Raw genomic sequence first — 21,206 nt, forward strand, 5'->3', positions numbered from 1 at the left:
TATCTTGATTGGTCTTTACTCCACCGGTGCTTCTTTTTGCTGTGCGTAATGGGAGCCCCGGGGCTTCCGGGCTTAGTCGGACAGATGGGTAGAGACGTCCCAGGGCCAACTTGAGCCCCAAATGATTTGTCTCTAGTTTGTCTCCCGTTATGACTTTGTTCCCTTGAGACCTGACCCTCCCCGGGTGCGCTGCCTTCTTGCCCAGTCCTGGGAGTTCACATCAGATGGGTTTTAAAGCCGCCTAACCTGCTCCTCCTCCCTGATACAAGCAAGTCAGTTTCCACTGTGATGATGAGTCATACTTCTTCAAACGTGGCTTTGCAGAAGTAAACAACATAAACACTGTAGTCTGTTCGTGTGTGAAACCAGAATATCATATTTAAAATTCCCCCTAAAGTAGTGATGGGAATTCCGGCTCTTCTTAGAGAGCCAGTTCTTTTGGCTCAGCTCACCAAAAAGAGCCGGCTCTTTCGGCTCCCAAGTGGCTCCTCAGATTTTCTGTTGTGTAAAGTATATTTATCACCAAAAATAATGCTAAACTATATGTAAAAAGATGTACTAATGTAAAATAAAGCAATATATCAAATATTTATCATTTATTTGGATTTAATAACTGAACACTTTAAGAAATCTCAACTTTCTGACTGCTGGCACTCATTTTCTCACCATCTTTGTCGCACTTTCCTCTCTCGCGCTCGCCTTTTTCTTCTTCCTCATTCCTTCTCGTCTCCCTCCACCCGCATGTGCTCTGCTGTGTGTCTGAGTCTGATCCTCCCTCTTCCCCGCCCCTACTGCTCTGTGTGTGGACAGTCTGGACACGCAGTTACACATGTTGGCCTGTAGCTTTCACCAAAGCACGGCTCCCAATGACAAGCCGGCTCCCATCGTTCACTTCATAGAGCCGGCTCTTAGAGCCGGTTCGTTCACGACCGACACATCGCTACCCTAAAGAGAGATTTGGAAGATCTGACAGGAAACATTGTTCAGAATATTGCAGAAATTGTATAATAAGAAACTTTCCTGATGAAGTCATTTAATCAAAAATATTGGTTTAGATTTTAGCTTGGAGGTGGCTAATTGTGTGATTTGTTATTAACTCTGAAACACGATTACTGTCTCCTCTGAGACGTGTGGTTAGGTGGAATTGGATTCAGCGAGGGATCTGAATTGAATAAGCCATATCATTGGACAGACTGAGCTTTTCCCTTTAGTAAAATCCCAGTTAACGTCATTTATAATAACATACACACTGGGAAACTTCATAGATTTTGTCTAAAATTAACCAGCAAACCATGAAACACTCGTCGTCATTCTTTCTTTTTGGTGCGTCTCCTAGATTGTTTTCATTAAGATGAATAATTACTTTAAATAAATTGTAAAGGAATAACCATAAAAAGCGTGATATTACTGTCTGACTCCTCCGTCCCCTGCAGGATTTCATCTCCAATCATTTAGTGCTATCTCATCCTCCTTAGGTTCCAGTGCATTTGCCCTACTGGTTATTTTGGAGTGCTGTGTGACCTGGATGTGAACGAGTGTGAAGTTTCACCTTGCCTGCACGAAGGCATCTGTATCAACACGCCTGGAGGCTTCAAGTGTGTCTGCCGGCCCGGATACACAGGTACCCGTTTTCGCCCTGAGGCGACGTGGAGATCAATATGAGAGTCTAAAAAGCTTATCGTGATGACTGGTGTGACTGCGTGCTATTGAAGCCGCCCTGACACAGATCTGACTCGGCTTTACAATGCCTGATTTTAATTAGCCAGCCTGCTTCTGCAAGATGCCGTCCCTTCATTTTAATGCAGCTAACAAGAGATAAATTCATGTCACCTGCTTTATCTGATGCCGACGTCGTATCGGAGTTGACTTAGTTCGTTTTATCAGCCTGTTTAGTTCCAGAACACTATTGTTGTTTTATTTTAATCCCTTTCTGTCATCCTCCGCTTGGACAGATTTTTGAGCTATTTTAGATCAAGTGTATTCATGTGTGTAGACGTTTCGGCGCGCTATCTAAAGCCGATTCCTGTCAGGTACTCCAAAGATTAATTTCATTTGTCTTCCCCACTGTATCATCAATTTATCCTTCTCCAGTTCAGAGGGGTGGGGTGGGGAGGGGAAATCTCTGAGGTATTGCGACTCTGGAGAGCAGAACCCGACACGCACGGCCCAATTCCCACAGATGCAGCTTTTATTATTAGGCCTACACGCAGCACGGTACAAGTCATTACTTTTTTCTCTTGCTCTAAGCTCATCTGAGGAAACAGCACTCCCCAAGAGAGCGAACAGCCCGGGGATACAGTTCGGATTGGCTCAAACCAACCAGAACTCGTACAAAATATTTGCTGTAGTAACATGTGTAGCAGCAACTTTTCACAAAAACACACATGCAGGAAAAATAAAGCTACTTCACTTCTGTTCTGGTGATATTCATCTCAGATTGACTCATCTGGACGTGTTTTTATGGCCTTGTTGAACTGTTCCACGGCTTGGTGCTGTGATGTATTGTGGTGGCTCAAATGTTGTAACTCACTGTGTCACTTCACGGTATTAACATTTATTTGCTTTAGCCACCGGGGAATTCAAGGGGTACTTTTTGGCATATCAAACGCCGAAAATAATTTTCACTGTATGATCTGAGGCTGCTTACTAATAAATCAGCCTGGTGTAATATATCTGTTCACTTGTGATGCGATTAAGCTACGATGACACTTTATTTGCGCCTGCATCATCACGTATATTGAGTTTTTATGCAGGCTTTCGTCTTTGCTGCTGCTTTAATAAATGGGATTTCAACTTGTGGTTGCAAAGCAACACCAACACATACAAAGTAATTTAAAACTTGAAACCCTTTTTTTTGTAAATAAAATAGTTGAATATGAGTAAAATGTGACCAAATCTTTTCATGTTAGATTTTGCACATCCAAAAATCCGTATGACTCATTTTGAGGGTAAACGGTGAGATCAAAGGACCAGGTTTATTAAATCTCCATTTTTCAGGTGTGTAATATTTGGCAATTCTTCTCTTGACACCTAATCTCATTAATTTAGTTTTATTTTTAATCACAATGTCATTTTGCTCTGTGTGTGTGTGTGTGTGTCACACTGTAAACTGTAAAGCAAGCTCTGACAGGTTTGGCAGCTCCTCAGATTTCAGCAGTTGGATCATAATTTAAGTAATCTGGCTCAAGAGGCGCTGTAGTCCCAGTAATTTTTAACTGTACATACTGTAGGTGCCGCGCTGTGTTCGGGGGGGTCATAAGTCACTGTGATGACATGATTAATGGCTGATCTTGTTTATATAAATCACAGTTTAAGTACAGTATTCATCACCTTCTGTTTTCTCTTCGTCACCCATCATTAGTGAGCGGGCTCCCCTGAGTGATTGTACTCTGCAATCAGCACATTGCTGGATGACGACAGTTCAGCCCTGGCAATGTTTTTGTTGTTGTTTAGGCTTCCGTCTGATTAATTTTTACTGTGTAACTCACAGCTATTATGTTCGCCTTTAGATGGAGATAGAGATGGAGTTTAATCAAACCAGTCTTACCTGATTGTGTAAATAATTAAACTATCTCTATCAAATGTTAATGTATTCCTTAGCGTCTGTGTCTACACATTTTCATGTACAATGAGTAAAATTCTCACAATGAAAACCTTATTTCCTCTAAACAGATTTTACATAATGCTTAAAGGCACAGTGTGTATTTTCCCTGGCGCTATGGGGCAGTACATACCTAAATCATTGCAAGAAAGCTTCATTTTTGTGTTCAAGTAAGACCTTACCAACGGAAGGCCATTAGGGTTAAAAATCCCTGGGAGAGCAACCCCCAGCAAAATAACAATACATCAGATTTCCTTTCATCACCGGCAACAAATGAGAAAGAGGTAAATGTGTAAAACAACAACGTTTATGAATGATGAAAGTTTTGTAACTGTTTGTTACAAGTCATTAAATGCATTTTGTCCTCACAGGCTCCCATAGAAGGAAACATGGCATCCAATATGGCGTTGCCCAGAGACATACCCCCAAATTCCACTACCTCCGCTCCGCTCCGACACGAACGCCGGAGCAAAATCGGTCCCGTTGTAGTCAATCAGAGCAATTCCACTACTGCGGCCGTGCTGTGGCAGTGTGGCGCAGTGCGCCACCCTCTGTTCCGGCGTCCGGCAAAAATAGAGTCAATCCTATTTTTGCTGGACGCCGGAGCACCTCCGCAGTCAATGGACAGAAATCACAACCGCCCATCAGGAAAAGGAGCAAGCACATTTTCCGTTTTTCACAATAAATCGATAAACAAAAGGCGTTTTTTGTTTCATATGCACAGGTTTAACAACTTTTAACAACTATCAATGGCGGCTGAAGTTTAAATGCATAAAAATAAGCCATAAATACAGTTTCCACTATCAAAGTAGTCACACCTTGTTGATCCAAGCACTGCTGATCTCTCAACACAAATGATGGGCAGATTAAACAGTTCATTTCGATGCTTCTCCCACACAACGGGTGTTTGGATCTAACTTCCGCGTTTACTGATCGGACTGTATCGCAAGATCTCGAAAATCCCGCGCATGCTTGTTTGCCCACCTCAGGTCTCCGCACCGGAGTGGAGCCGCTGTACAGCGGGTACCAGCAAAATTGCGTTCGGAAGCGAGCGGCTGCGGAAGGCGGGGGCGGAGCGGAGCGGAGGTTGTGGAATTTGGGGGTTAGGGTGTTTTTCAATGTCAAGGCGACTGGCCTTGCGAGGTGCCTTGACATTATGAAGCCACCAATATTTTTCAACAACTGGGCATCTTTTAATTAATTTAAAACAATATTTTATGTATATTTCCAGAGATTGTCACTTTAAAAATAATGTACCATATTCGTCTTGTATTGGGACACTATTTATTAACTTCATATTTCCCTATTTAGTAGGTAAGCTATTGCATAATGAATGTTTTTAACAAAAGCAACACTAAAGAGTTTTTAACACTTTAAGCTAATGCTTTCAAACTGGTTTCAGTGGTTCTCGAGCCAGAAACTTCACCAACTTCACATTGGACAGCAACCTGGGCCTAATAGTTTTATGATACTTGAAAGAACATTAACAGGTCTCAACCTGCTTTATGTCAATAGCTGTTTACTGTTCCTGTAGCTAATATGAAGACTAGCAGCTTTCTCAGTTTGCTGACGTCAATAAAAAGCACAGGAAGAAGAATAGTTTTGCGTTTTTGTTGGCATCATGGTAGAACCTTCAAGTAAAAGTATGAGCGTAGTATTTTGGAAGGCAAAGCAAAGAGCTAAAACCAGAGCGAACATCAACGTGGTCTAGACCTTTAGGGAGCTGAAGGAGGCTACGGAATCACAGACTGATGGTGACCTGGCTTTGTTGCTGCTGGGCTTGTAAGTAATAATATTTATTGTCCAAAAGTGTGGATCTTTTTATTTTGTTGCTTATTTTAGTATCAGTTGGCTTGTATTAGCGTAGTCGTGGCAGGGTTGTTCAAGATGGGATGGAATTTCGGCTTTCAACCAGTAGGAGAGAGAAGCAGGAAACCTATTTAGTGTTGCTTTAATAATATCCATACTATACCAAAATTCCACATTGAGGTTTTTGGGTTTTAGTAATCAAGCAGCTACCATTATCTGGTTGAATGATGGTTTGGCTTTCCTCTAGTATTTAAATTACCAATGCAGGAACAGTTACTGGCTGTGCAAAATTTGCTGAGGTTTTGTGACTTTTTGGTTCTGTTATCAGATTTCTGTTATTTGTTCACTTAAAGGGGACATGTTATACAAAACTCACCTTTTACATCTTTTTGTGCTGCCGTGTTGCTCTCCCCTGCCTCTATCAACACTCCAAACTTGAAAAAATTGCTTTTTTTTCTTTTGAAAGTGACAGAGCCCTGAAACTGCTCTTTCTGGAAGGTTCTGAAACTGTTGAGAATAAAGCTGCTGATATGAGAGGGATTCTAAGAACTTCATGAACATGTTTTGTAAAGTCCATACAACTAGTATAACTTATGAAGAAATAACCTCATGTCTCCTTAAAAGTTTTTTGTCTTCTCTAATACACACACACACACACACACACACACACACACACACACACACACAGGAGAAAGGTTTCAAGGCCTTCTTGATCAAACTAAACTCTAATATTCATAAACTTTATCCTCGTGGACTACAGTTTTTTGTGTACACATCACCAAAAGGAGCATTCAGCTGTTTCTTCATTTGTACCTTTTTGGTAATTTTACATCTACTACAGAATCAATATTTGAACTTCTTCTTTTTTGAGGCACTATAGCTGCTGAATTTTCGATGAATGGATATACATTCTCATTATGAACCACAAGGATTTGTTCAGTGCAGTAAACAAGTCTGACCTCCAGCCCAGTTGAGCCTAGAATTACATGAAGTTGTTCTCACGATGTGCTAAATCTTGGTAGCAGGTATCTTCGTCTTACTTGCTTGAGTTCCACTCATAAATAAATGGAGTAACTGCTTGAACAAAAGGGTTATAATGCTGCAGTAACATTAGGTAGTTGACATCATCGTTAGGTTTTTCTTACGCCCGTAATGATGCAGAATCTGCATGTTTCCTCTAAAAATGTATTTTTCTACCTACCAGCATGCCCTCCTCTTCATGTCCAAGTGGAGGATGGCAGACTGCTGCAAGCTTGAAATAAGTTGCAGACCCAGTCTGAATGTGTGCTTCTAGCACACAGAGAAAAAGCTTGTGGTGTTCCATTTCCACCACCTTTGTGCTCCAATACAAGCTCTCTGCAGAGTCCAGCCGTTAGTGTCCATTACATCATTAAAACTCCTCAACTTATAACTTAGTTTTCCTTCAGCTCTGCTGGATATTAGCAGCAGCAACCTGTGTTGATAGATTCAGCTGACTTAATACAGAGGAGTTATGTCTTTGAATGCACATGTTCCCTCACTTTATTCTAAAAAGCTGGTTGCACATTAATGAAATTAAAGTAGCTTTCCGGAGTTTTCTACTTTCAGAAATTATGTATAATCTTTCAGAAATCTGTAAAAGGGATTGTCTAATCATGTACTGTGATATAATGTAAGCAGTACGTCTTTGTTTTTTGCTAAGCACGCCCCCTGCCCCGCAGAGCTCCGTGCAATAGGCCGACCAGAACTAACCAATACCGCTTAGATGCTTCAAATATAAGGACGTACCTTGGCTGATACAGAGTTGATTAACTTTTCACGGACAAATAACACTTCAAAATACATGAACACACAATATGACATGAGAATAATACTTGTAAAACAACGTGTTTTAGCTCTGTTTGTCAGCTACAAAAGCACGTGTATAAACTAGAAACGTGAAATGGCCATCTTAAAAAAATCGCTTCCAGAGAATATTTGTGTGATATGCTTGTCAGCCACTAGATGGTGCCATCGGATAACAGAAATACTTCGGAAAGAGACTTTAAAGCTGCAATGTGGTCAATATGTGATGCAGCTGAGATGAGAATCGGCTCCTCTAAATCCGAGAGCATGGTCTTGAGTCAGAAAAGGGTAGAATGCCTTCTCCGGGTCAGGGATGAGGTCCTGCCCCAAGTGAAAGAGTTTTAAGAATTTCAGGGTATTGTTCATGAGAGAGAGAGATGGAGCGCGAGATCAACAGGCGGATTGGTGCTGTGTCTGCAGTGATGCGGGCGTTGAACCGATCTGTCGTGATGAAGAGAGAGCTGAGCCGGAAGGCAATGCTCTTGATTTACCGTTCGATCCATCTTCCTACCCTCACCTATGGGCACAAGCTTTGGGAAGTGGCTGAAAGAACGAGATTGGTTTTCTCCACTGGGTGCCCTTGGAGATAAGGTGAGAAGCTTCGTTATCCAGGAGTGGCTTGGAGTAGACCCGCTGCTCCTCCACATCGAGAAGAGCCAGTTGAGGTGGCTCGATCATCTAGTAAGGATGCCTCCTGAACGCCTCCCTGGTGAGGAGCGGATGAAAATAGATGGATGGACACTGACTTTATTTTAATTGTTTTATTTTGAAGTTCCACTCACATGCTGTATTCCACATGTTCATGCACATTACTGAACTTTTAAAGTGAAGAGGCTAGCGCAGTTAGCGATTAAATCATTGCTCTTCTGGGAAAGTTTGCCAAATCACTGGTAATGTTGCTTCCTATCGATCGTTGGTTCCTAAATCAATCAAATCACAATGGTATGGTGACTGAATTTGTGATATCGACAAGCATCAAACCACAGTCCACCGTACCGATAAAATATCGTACCATGATCCAACACGTGATTCACAACCCTGGTCAATACGTCCGTTTTTGTTTACACTTAAAGATACAACAGATTTTGCTGTACCTATTTTAAACTGTAGGTGTTGCTTATTGGAAATAATACAGCTGCTGGAATGGCGGAAAAGTTTAAAAACAATATTAATTCACACGTGTAACTAAAAGTTCATATGTGTGTGTGTGTGTGTGTGTGTGTGTGTGTGTGTGTACGTGTGTCTGTGTGCATGCGTGTGTGTGTGTCAAAGTTGCATTTCTGATGTTTCTAATTTAGGTTTCAGGAACATACACTGGAAGGCAAACAGAAAAGTAAATCAAAACTTGGGCGAGGGTTTGGATAACGTTCATCTGACAGCAGTGTTGGGTCTGTCGTACGTTTGATTGACAGCAGAACTAAATTTACATCTGACTATGACATGATGGCTACAATCACTTTTTTCCCCCTAAAACAGTACAGAAAAAACAATTCCCACTCTGTCCCTTGACCACGCATACTAGTAGCTACAACACACACTCGCTGACACACACATCTAAATCTTTTCTCATAGGTGTCAGCTCACAGTTTGTTTGATGTATTAAGGAGGTGCCTTTTGGTAAACTGAGACAACCGAGCTTCCAGTTTTACAAACTTGTTTTAGTCAGAATAAAGAAAAAAGTCCTGAATCTTTCTGTCCTCGGATTTGGGTTGGATGTTTTTCGGTGGCTCTTCATTTGCTTTAGCAACATCTACATGGCCTTTGGAAAAGAAAACAAATTGTGGCCCACCCCTGGTGTAAATTGCACTTATTGTTGACATAAGGGTTGTATTTTCTTTACTGGAAAAGAAAAAAATGCCTGAGATTTTTTGACTTCAAAGTGTTCACTTTATCGGCAGACTAAAGCCCGAAGACATTTGCAGTCATCAAAAATGGATAAAAGCAGGATGTGCTCGCTCTTGAGAAGCTGAAGCCGGTGAACGTTCCGGATGTTTGTGTAATAAATAGCTTAAATCTCTAATTTAAACATTACAGTTTTTTAGATTTCTTTTTTGTTTTGTTTAATATTACGAATGTATTAAACATGCTAGGAATACAGACTTCTACTGCTGAGGATTCTAAATCATCCGAGTTTTAACATTTTCTGTATTCTCAGAACAATTATGTGACCACTGACATTAAAAAAATTAAGTAGTTTTTACACAGAATATTGCAAAGCAATGGTTTCAACCATTCACGTTGTGCCGTGGTTAGTAAGGAGCTGAATGTGAGAGTAAGATGTAACTGGATTTTAAAAGACAGAATTTCTTTATTGTAAGGCTCATGTTTACCATGGCTGCCAGGCTGTGATCACTCCATATCAAAGGTTAGAGAGATCAGAGAGTGGAAATGCGCCGTGCTGCTTAAGGCCACTTTATGTGGATTCTATACCCACGGCTGGTCCAAGATGCAGGATTCTGCTCTTCAAGGATCTAGTCTATTAAATGAATGTTTCATTTTCTGAAGGAGAATACCCTTTTGCTGGCTCATTTTTGTCTGAAGATGAAAAGATGAGTAAATCAAAGGTCAAAGAGCATCATTTTTCACAACAATTTTGCTTTTGATTGTATTTGATTTTCCAGCTTCTACTTATCCATCACTATGCTTTGTGGCATAAAACGCTTTGATGTGAATAGTTTGAAACTTTTACCTGCTGGCGTCCATAACATCATATTAGTAAACTGCAAATTGCACTTCATGAATGGGGATGAGGAAGGTAGATTTACCATATTTATGTACTTTCACACCTTTTTTTTTCCAGTATTTGATTTACGTTATCGCCAGTATTTGTCAAATTTTGTTTTACTTTAAATTTCTGCACCTAAACATATTCTCAAGCTGTTTAAATTGAACGGAGTCCAACTTTCAGACGAAATCAAACTCCTCTTCTTAATGGAACATAGTCTGTATCCCTCATTACCTTGGAGCTATATGATACGCGTTTGCTTTCTAAACAAAAGAATGTATATATTTTTTTAAACCAAAGTGATTCCTAATGTGATATTAAAATGTGCTTCGTTCCTAGGATCACGGTGTGAAGAAAATGCCGATGAGTGTGCTTCAAACCCATGCCAAAACGGAGGAGGGTGTATCGACGGGCCTAATCGATACCACTGCTGGTGTTCTGATGGCTTCATCGGTCTCCACTGTGAGACCAACTTTGACGAATGCATGTCAGCACCTTGTCTTCATGGGAGGTACAGGTGTTTTATTTCACCCATAAAAAAAAAAGAATGTAAGTTGTACACCAATGGTCTCGAATAATGTTTAATTGCATCTTTTGCCAACACAGCCGCTACCAAATGCCTTATGCTGCAAAGATCTGTAGTGTGCAGCGTGCTGAAAATATAACAATTTGGATAAAGGGGAAATACTACATTCAAAATACTTTGAACGAATTAAGCAGCAAAAAACACCGAAATCAGTGTGATTTTTGCTTCAAATAACTTGTCTGCATTGTCTGCTGATAGGAAAGATCTGTGGCCATGGATAGAGGAAGCTCGTCTGGCGGGCGCCGTTCACTTCAGTTAGCAATGTCACGGTTGCTAATTGGGCTGGGCGATATGGGCTAAAGTCTAAATCACGATATATTGAAGAGTTCGCCCCGATAACGATAGAGGATGGCTGTAGGTATGCGCAGAAACAAAAGTTGTCCACTAGATGGGGCTGTCACGTGTATTACATTGAGTCACATTTTTACATAATTCAAGGTGGCGCAACTTCTTAAAAAGGGCATGAATGTGGAGACGCTTTTATCCAAAGCGACTTACATTTTATAACCTATAGGGCATGTTGTGATCTGTGGGGGAAACCGGAGTACCCGGAGGAAACCCACGCATGCATGGGGAGAACACGCAACTCCACGCAGAAAGGCCGCAGCCGAGTTTCGAACCTGCAACCTCCGTGCTGCGAGACAACAGTGCTAACCACTGCGCCACCATGTTGCCAACCTACACACATCTTTTCATTTTTTTTTTTATTATAGAATTTATTGTCATGAAAAATTGTCTCTTGAGAGTCAGAAATTTCGATAAGATAAATTTTCCATTTATTGCCCAACCCTAGTTGCTAGGTATGGATCTCCAAAGTGTTCCAAAATTAAATAAGTAAATAATACATTATGAAATATATATCTATTAAAATAAATACTAGACAATTGTTTAGTCTGACAGGAAAATTGTAAAAGCCAAGAAATCTAGACAGACAGTAGCAAAATGATTTTGCTCTGCAGGACGGTCTAGCCATGCTCCAAACAGTCTTGTTTCTTGCCAATAACAATTATATGCTCTATCTATTTCGTGGGCCAATCACAGCACTCCATCGGCTTAGTGGGCAGGATGATTCAACCAAGTGTATCAACTATGAATGTTTTTTTAGTCAACAGCAGTCCTTTATTTAGAAAAAGGATCTATTTGCATCTTCTTCTACAGTGTTTGCGGACTGCCCCGTTTACTGGCATCCGTAGTGATGAGTATGTCACGTTGCTTGTTGTCCAATAGCATGTGGCGATGGTTTGAAAGACAACCGTAGATACCGCCCCACAAGCGAGGTCATGGTCAGACTATATATTCACACATATAGGATGGCTTGCCAGGCTTGGGAAATAACGGAATGCTAAGTAAAAATCTGAATTGAATATTATTTAATATTGTTCATTCTTCCTTTAAAATGTGCTTATTGAAATAAAAATTTAAGAAGGAATTTTACTGCAATACCCCAAAATGTATTTCGAAATAGTTTTTTTTTTCCAAATGGCTCATTTAATAATATTGCATTATTGTGAGAGGATTCCCCTGAATAAAGTTTTATAGTAATGAACACATTTTAATAGAACAATGAAATGTATTTTACTATATTTAACTTAGATTTTTATAAACATTCTGTTATTTCACAATTTCATTGTCACATTACATAATTGTCTAGAATTTGTTTATGTAGATACATGATGTATTATTTAATTTTGAACACTTTGGCATTCCATAGCTAGGTTACAGGACATGCACCATGTAAGACCATCCAGGTCATTTCCGGTTGTACCGGCCATCGAAAGACCCGGTCTGTTACTGGCGTTAGCCCATATGAACCGGGAATGTCATAGATAGGGTATTCAGATGATCCATCCCTTGAGTTTGGATACAACAACATGTGTTGTTGCTGGCTAATGGCTAAAGTGTGCAACACAGTGCCCAACCGATACAGAATATTTTGAATACAAATTTCTTCTTTTTTTTTTTCTTTTTTTTTTACCACATGGTAGTACAAATCTTTCAACTTTGCTTATTGTGGCCTTCTCAGATGTCAGGATGGCATCGACTCCTACTCCTGCCTTTGTGAAGCCGGGTGGAGCGGCAGCAGATGTGAAACAAACATTGATGTGAGTTCAGCTTAATTAATAAACCTGAGTGTTCTGGAGAAATGTCAGGAGAATTTTGTAGTCCTTGCATGGCCTTTTGGTATCATTAACTCTATTGACTTTTGTACAAGATAAGTCAATTGTGCTACTAGGATCATGTAAACATTGTACAAATGCCTGATTAGAAGCAAGTGCTTGTCTAATGCCTAACTGATTTAAACCACAGCTTTTGTGTTCTGGACCCCAGAGATGAAAGACTCATTTGCCTGCAGGCTTTTTCCAATTATTTTGTTGAATTATCAAGCTGATGATCTACATTTTAACCATTACAGATTTATGTTAAAACCAAACTTGCACATAGTCAAGCACATCCTTGTATTTACAGGACTGTGCCTGCAGCCCCTGTTTGAACGGAGGCTCGTGTGTGGATCTCATTGATAAATTTGCATGCTTCTGTCTGGATGGCTACACGGGAAAAACGTGTGAAAATGATATAGATGTCTGCAAAGAAGCTGCTTTAAATGTTTCACTGTGTTTCAATGGAGCCACCTGCAAAGATGGTGAAGGATCAAACTTTACTTGCAGGTCAGTTTACCCTGTTATTTTTTATTGTTTCAAGAGCGACATGCAGGGGTTGGGAAATGTATAATTTTTATTGTTCATTTGGTAGAGATGATTAATTATAACAAATTAAACAGGTTGGACCAGTTCAGGCTACTAAGGGTCATTCACACAAGGCTGCGCTGAATTTAATATTCAAAGATGAGGTTAACTGAGAAACATATCATAGTTGTTATTTTTTAAATACAATCAATTACTCTAAGTTTCACATGCATGCTGCATGTGAAACTGGTCTTCTACCCCATTCCCTGCATTAGCCGCTGAAAGAAAATAGGTGAAGAAACACTTGGGTCAGTAAAAGCCACATAGATCTACATCACTGTAAAATTTTCATCCATTGACTCACCCATCTTGTCTCACAACTCTTGAAGGCTGTTGGTGATTTACATGCCAGGAAAGACCAGAGTGCATCTCGGCTAGTAGGAGCAATCATTAGCATTAGCAAGTCCTCAACATGGCAGAACACAATAAGGCTTGTGTTATTTGTGGAGATGAAGCATCAACTTTATGTTTCTAACCCAAGAAAGAAAAGCAAATGGAGGCTGCAGAAGAAGGCTGCTGCTATTAACCAATCAGGGGAGAGATATTTGGATATCAAGAACATTAATGAGTTTCCAAATCCTGCTGTTTTCCACCAAATTTTAGCATTTCCACGACCTAAACCACCAATATTTTGGGACAAACGTGTGAAAAATTCCTGGTGACATCAAATAATTAAACAATTATGGATTTCCTTAAGGTACAATATATTATATGTCCTAAGGACTTCAAGCAAAGATAACTGGACCATTTGGACATTTTGCTTATAAAATAGGAAAGGCAAGGCAAATTTATTTGTATAGCACATTTCATACTCAGGGTCAATTCCATGTGCTTTCCATTTGTAAGAATAGCAAGAACATTCAAATCAACATAACAGATAATACAATGTAAAAATTAAAAAGGAACAAAGTTCAAGTCAAAGGGTGAGTAAATATAGTGCAGAATGCACACCATAAAAACAGTAGTTCAAAGGCTGATGAAAACATAAGGGTTTTGATTTTAAAGTTTCTAGAGTTGGGCCATATTTGAGGTTAGAAGGAAGCAGATTCCATCTGTGAGCAGCATAGTAGCTAAAAGCAGCTTCACCCTGTTTGGTTCTGACCCAGGGTTCTACCAGCTGACCTCAGAGCCCTGCTAGTGTATTTATAGGAAGGAGATCTGACTTGTATTCTGGCCCCATGCCATTGGATGATTTATAAACCAGCAGAAGTACTTTGAAATAGATTCTGTAATTTACTGGTAACCAGTATGGAGATTTAAGAATAGGAGTGATGTGTTCGGTTCTGTTGGTTCTTGTTACGACTCTAGCTGCAGTTTCTTCACAGCTTTTTTAGAAAGACCAGTCAAAAGACACAAAAAACCCAGATGCATTTGCTTGCACCTACTAAGATTACTATGTGCTGATGACTAAGGACCTTCACTAGCACTAAAACACAAAACAAGAATTTGTAGAGCTCTTGTCTTTACTGATTTACATATCTTTGCACCTCAGAACCCAAACCAAATTAGTCTATTTGGTTAGTTTTGTTATAAACAAAGCATTCCTCCAAAATTAAAATTATCCAATAATACGACACTCTAATGAATATAAATATTCATGTATTTTTTAATAATTAAAATTACTAAAGTTAAAATCTTTTAAAATTACAAATATTTTCTTAAAACTCTTTTTAAAAGATATCCTAAAGTTAGCAATATTGTCAGTGTTCTACAGGTCCTTCTCAAAAAATTAGCATGTTGCGATAAAATGCATTATTGTCTGTAATGTACTGATGAACATTAGACTTACATATAAATAAGATTTGTTACACACAACTGAAGTAGTTCAAGCCTTTTATTGCTTCTAATGTTGATGATTTTGATCATGAAAACCCAAAATTCCTATCTAAAAAAATTTGCATATTTCGTCCGACCAATAAAAGAAAAGTGTTTTTAATACAAAAAAGTAAACCTTCAAATAATTATGTTCAGTTATGTACGCAATACTTGGTCAGGAATCCTTTTGCAGAAATGACAGCTTCAATGCGGTGTGGCATGGAGGCAATCAGCCTGTGGCACTGCTGAGGTGTTGTGGAGGCCCAGGATGTTTCGATAGCGGCCTTAAGCTCATCCAGAGTGTTGGGTCTTGCTTCTCTCAACTTTCTCTTCACAACATCCCACAGATTGTCTATGGGGTTCAGGTCAGGAGAGATGACAGGCCAATTGAGCACAGTAATACCATGGTCAGTAAACCATTTACCAGTGGTTTTGGCACTGTGAGCAGGTGCCAGGTCGTGCTGAAAAATGAAATCTTCATCTCCATAAAGCTTTTCAGCAGATGGAAGCATGAAGTGCTCCATAATCTCCTGATAGCTAGCTGCATTGACCCTGCCCTTGATAAAACACAGTGGACCAACACCAGCAGCTGACATGGCACCCCAGACCATCACTGACTGTGGGTACTTGACACTGGACTTCAGGCATTTTGGCATTTCCCTCTACCCAGTCTTCCTCCAGACTCTGGCACCTTGATTTCCGAATGACATGCAAAATTTGCTTTCATCCAAAATAAAGTACTTTGGACCACTGAGCAACAGTCCAGTGCTGCTTCTCTGTAGCCCAGGTCAGGCGCTTCTGCTGCTGTTTCTGGTTTAAAAATGGCTTGACCTTGGGAATGTGGCACCTGTAGCCCATTTCCTGCACACGCCTGTACACGGTGGCTCTGGATGTTTCTACTCCAGACTCAGTCCACTGCTTCCGCAAGTCTCCCAAGGTCTGGAATCGGTCCTTCTCCACAATCTTCCTCAGGGTCCGGTCACCTCTTCTCGTTGTGCAGCGTTTTCTGCCACACTTTTTCCTTCCCACAGACTTCCCACTGAGGTGCCTTGATACAGCACTCCAGGAACAGCCTATTCATTCAGAAATGTCTTTCAGTGTCTTACCCTCTTGCTTGAGGGTGTCAATGATGGCCTTCTGCACAGCAGTCAGGTCGGCAGTCTTACCCATGATTACGGTTTAGAGTAATGAACCAGGCTTGGAGTTTTGAAAAGCCTCAGGAATCTTTTGCAGGTGTTTAGAGTTAATTAGTTGATTCAGATGATTAGGCTAATAGCTCATTTAGAGAACCTTTTCATGATATGCTAATTTTTTGAGACAGGAATTTTGGGTTTTCATGAGCTGTATGCCAAAATCATCAATATTAGAAACAATAAAAGGCTTGATCTACTTCAGTTGTGTGTAATGAATCTAATATATATGAAAGTCTAATGTTTATCAGTACATTACAGACAATAATGAACTTTATCACGATATGCTAATTTTTTGAGAAGGACCTGTATTATTTTCCTAATAAATCTGCATCCCGTCTCATAATAATTGTGCTGCGGTACATCTGTTCACCCATATCAGTCCTCCAGGTTGTTTGCAAATGAATCATAACTTTTTAATTGCTGGCACGCTATCTTTTGATTGATGGAGTGTATCTGGATACAAGATGTGTGCAGTACGCGTGTGCCAATGTGACACAGCACATCCCTGGATGCCTTACAGTTAATTATGTTGTCTAACCTTGTGCTGACGCCCTGCTATATGCTCGATGTCATGATTTATCTGACAATGACTACAGCACCTCCAAATAGGTTGTTGCTGTTTACAGTGTTATTTGATGATACAGTGAACGTCCTATTACCTGAGCAGTATGTTTTCTATGGTGCTCATTTAAGGCAGATGGATGATTCATTATGCGTCAGGGATCTACAGGAAAATGTGTCCAGTTTTTTTTTTTTTTTTTTTTACTTTCAACTTGTCGCAAGATTAAATTGCTAAATTGGAAACTTTTACTTAAAGGCACAATGTGTCTACATTTTTAGGGATACTCCGATCCGATCATGTGATTTTTAAAGAATCCGAATTGTGTGAAAAAGATCGGATTCAACCCTATAAACCAACAAACTTGAATATTTCAATTCGTCCTGAGAAAGAGATTTTCAAACGGAACAACAATGGCTTATTTTTAATCTCAACAAGTTCCTCTGCATCTGTTTCATGGACATGAACACCATTACGTCACACAGTTAATGGCAGGCGAGTATTCAGACACTGTAACATGCATCTGTTAGCTAGTAGGCTAACGCAGAGCTAACGTGTCTCCACTGAAGAGCTAGTATGTCTGTATTTTGGTGGTATTTTAAACCGGACAGTGCAGGCAGTATATCAGCCACTTGTAATGTGTGCATACTGAGCATTTAACATGCTGGAAAAGAGAGCTGCATGATAAGCTGCTTTCAAAGGAAACTACTTTCTCCTTTGGCTTTTTCCTTTCAGGCTTCGCCGCAGCCAATCATCGATCTGCATTAAGTCCCAGTTCACAGCGGCATCTCTAACTAAAACACGGAGCAGCCAACAGTAAAAGATACATTAATAAACACAAAGACATTTCCGACGGACAGCAAAACATTGTGGTTTCTCATTCGGCTGGACCTGAGCTAATGTGATAGCTACAGGTGATGTGCAGGGGAAATGTAGTCTGCTGGTGCCATGGCGCTGCGTGCCTCCCTGTACCGTGAATGCACTTCATTCAGTACAGCTGCATAGAGAGGACCTAAGCAATTTGAAATATGAGCAAACCCGCTACTTTTAAATATATTCATAATGTCAATGTGTTTTTCATCATTGTACAACTGTAGTATGAGATTGGTACTCGATATCGGCAGATGACACAGGTCAGGAGGAACATCCCTAATATTTTTACTTGTTTACTGTCAAATTCTGTGTATCCATTCACAAATGTGTCCTTTTCGATTAATTTTTCTAATAAATCTATTTAAGTATTCTTATTGGCTGGAAATTTTGCTTTTTTGGACCCTACATAGTCATGTTAAAGTACGGTATCTGATTAGGGATATGCAAGAAAAAGGGGTGGTGATGGTTCTCTCTGTGGCAGCCTGGCTGGTTTAGGGAAATTCTCCTCTTCTTTCTGCCTTTCAATTTTTATTACCCAAATATAAAAAAATATAGATAAAAATTTAGATGAAATTTAGAAATAAGTATACGTTTAAAGAATGGATCTGATTACTGGATTGAAAGCTGGAAGTAGTTGATAGTGTATTATCTTTTTGATACGTCTGGCCTACCCTAGCTCCAATAAAGCCGAGGGCACACAGGAGACAGACGCCCACGCCACATCCACGCCGTCATTTTAAATAGAAGCTGTTACAGTTAATGAGAGTGGCAACACGGGGTCATCCCAGAGTCACCGAGGTGCTGAAGATAGGCGCCAGTTCTATTTCAAGCACCGCGGTGTGTGTCTTTAATAAAGCTCTTTATACTACAACATTGTGGAGTACTTTACATCAGACATTACAACGCGGAATGGCTTTACGGCACAAACCCAGCCGCAGTTTTGATAACTTTAACTTTAAAGTACTATTGATCTTAAAGGGACTGTAAGGAAGTTTGAAGTTTTTATGCTTGCGATCGCCACTCAGGCCTAACGCGTAATGGGCTCGACACACGGGAGGCGACATCGCCTCTCCTCCATTCATTTTCAATGAGACATGCGTGACAAAGCGATAATCGCGGGTCTCTCTCCTACTAAGCGAAACCGAAAAATGTGCTTGTAAAATTTTGAGCTCGTGAACTTGTCGTGCACAGGCGACCCAGCGACGCGATCCCAGAAAGTTGAAATATTTTCAACTTTTCATCGCTGTCGCTCGAACGAGGACCAATCAACGTAGGTTTAATTCACTGACCAATGAGCGGACTGGATGCTCCGTACATCTCCGAGCAAACTTGGAGGACAAGTTGATTATTATTATGTTTTATATAGTAAAATCAGAAGTAAGATTTCACATAACTCTAGCAGCACCTTGTGAAACATCATATCTACCACTTTTTAAACTCTGAACCGCTTAAATAACCTTAATTCCCTCCAACCTGACACAGCCAAACAAAACAACGGAAGTTTCAATTTCGCCGTGGAACGGAACGTTTAGACCACATGTCAGAGTCAAGGCCCGCGGGCCAGATGCGGCCCGCGGAGCATTTTTATGTGGCCCGCGAGATAAATATCAAAAATATATTAAAACTGGCCCGCTGGTCGATTTTACCGCAAAGACTACAACTCCCATGATGCTTTGCGGCGCCAGCACGGAGCAGACGTGCCCCCTCCTTTGTGTTTTTTCAGCGCCGAGGCAGTCAGAGGTAGTTGGGTGTCTGCAGCTCCGCTGTCTCGGACAAACTAAACACTCCTCTCACTCAGCGTCGAGTTCACTCAGCTGTTTTCTGACGTTGAAGCCCAGAAACGGAGATTCTAGCCGCTCAGTAATGTGTTCACGACTGAAAGAGACAGTTTTCAAACTAACTTCCAGACAGAGCTGATATAACTCCAGCGAGCAGCGACACGCTCAAACCAGCACGACTCTGTGGCTGCTGTCGTATTCCCCCCCGACACACAAAAACGTGGTCAAGCTGCTCAGACATGTTCATCAGCACAAACCTATGTGAGCACCTGTTGTCATCTAATGTTGTCATTATTATGATGAAGATGAACAAAACAACAGGAGTCTCCTCCTCAGCTCAGATCAACCCCATGATGCAGGTATCTGGCTGGAACAGGTGAGCATCACAGTCAACCAGTGGAGCAAACTGAGCTTTAAATATGTTGGTTTTATGCTCTTTTTCTGCTCCAAAACATGAAAGTTAACAGGTGAGATGTTGCATTTTCATTTAAGATAAAATTATATTTTTATTTTGTTGTTGGCCCGTGAGAAAAGATTTAACCTACAGTAAACAGGAAGTGGAAAGGCTGCAGATAGATGAATAGAATAGAAAATCCCTTTATTGTTCCTCAGTGGGGAAAGCTAGATGTCACAGCAGCGATGACACTTATTACAGGAGAAAAAAGGAGAATAAAAAAGAAAAATGAATAAACAAGAAAACATAAATCCTGAATAGATTTTGAAAATGCTGATTATACCACAAGTAATGAATACCACTGATGCCTTTTATTTAAAACTGACTTGCTTGTGTGTAATTTGGTTATTCCACATTCGGTGTTAATGCAGAAATAAGTTTGTTTCCAAATTTAAAGGTTCAAAATTGCATACATGTTGATAAAGAAAACGTGCAAATTTGTCGTCACTTTTTCAAAAAATATTAAGTTTGGCCCTCGACTCCGTCCCAGAGTTTCATTTCGGCCCCTTGTGAGTTTGAGTTTGACACCCTTGGTGTAGACGGCTTTGCCGCTGCCGCGTGTCGCCTCCCGTGTGTCAGGTAATAAAAGCGACAGCGATGAATTTCGCTGATCGCAGTCGTTTGTCGCCTCCCATGTGTCGAGCCCATAACTGCAGCTTCAAGAGTAAGCTCATGCATGAGGTGCGCATGCTGTACGTCCACACTCCTTAACGAAAATAACAGCTGAGACAGTCCCGCGTGTGTGTATGTGTGAGTGTGTGTGTATGTGTGTGTGTGTGTGTGTGTGGCCCGGAGGGCAGAAGAACACAGCAAATTAATAAAAATAATGTGCCTCTGTCTCTGCCGCTGCACTTTCTCGTCGGCCGGCCGAACGTGCAGTGTGTGTGTGTGTGTGGGGGGGGGGGGAGACAGGAGAACACGCAGCTAATTAATTAAATAATTTGGTTCTGTACCTTTTTCTTCAGCACAGCCGACAAAGGTTTATGATGGGTCAGTCCTCCTGCATGCTCAGATCATTCCCTTCCCTTGCTTGAAAAATTGTTCCAAAATGAAAGTTGAACCCACATCTTTTTTATCTGTGAATTAAATGCCTTTCAGCGAGTCTCAAATAACAATTTAGGCGCCTTATTACTGTAAAAAAATACCATTAATGTACAAAAGAAACTCCAAATAACAAATCATGTTCACACCTGGAACCAAACCCAGGTCTTCTGCATGAAAGTCAGACATCTTACTAGGTGAGCT

General features: G+C 40.5%; 1 protein-coding gene across 1 annotated transcript in view; it reads left to right on the plus strand.

The window, feature by feature from the left end:
- Positions 1-21,206, plus strand: part of eys (eyes shut homolog) — a 370,767-nt gene that overhangs the window by 169,891 nt on the left and 179,670 nt on the right. Inside the window, exons 29-32 of the mRNA XM_054750130.2 lie at positions 1,476-1,621; positions 10,299-10,470; positions 12,569-12,647; positions 13,012-13,211. Of these exons, the coding sequence (XP_054606105.2) occupies positions 1,476-1,621; positions 10,299-10,470; positions 12,569-12,647; positions 13,012-13,211 (597 nt within the window). The remainder of the gene's footprint in view (positions 1-1,475; positions 1,622-10,298; positions 10,471-12,568; positions 12,648-13,011; positions 13,212-21,206) is intronic.

This window comes from Nothobranchius furzeri, chromosome 12 (assembly GCF_043380555.1).
Source record: "Nothobranchius furzeri strain GRZ-AD chromosome 12, NfurGRZ-RIMD1, whole genome shotgun sequence".
Lineage (NCBI taxonomy): Eukaryota > Metazoa > Chordata > Actinopteri > Cyprinodontiformes > Nothobranchiidae > Nothobranchius > Nothobranchius furzeri.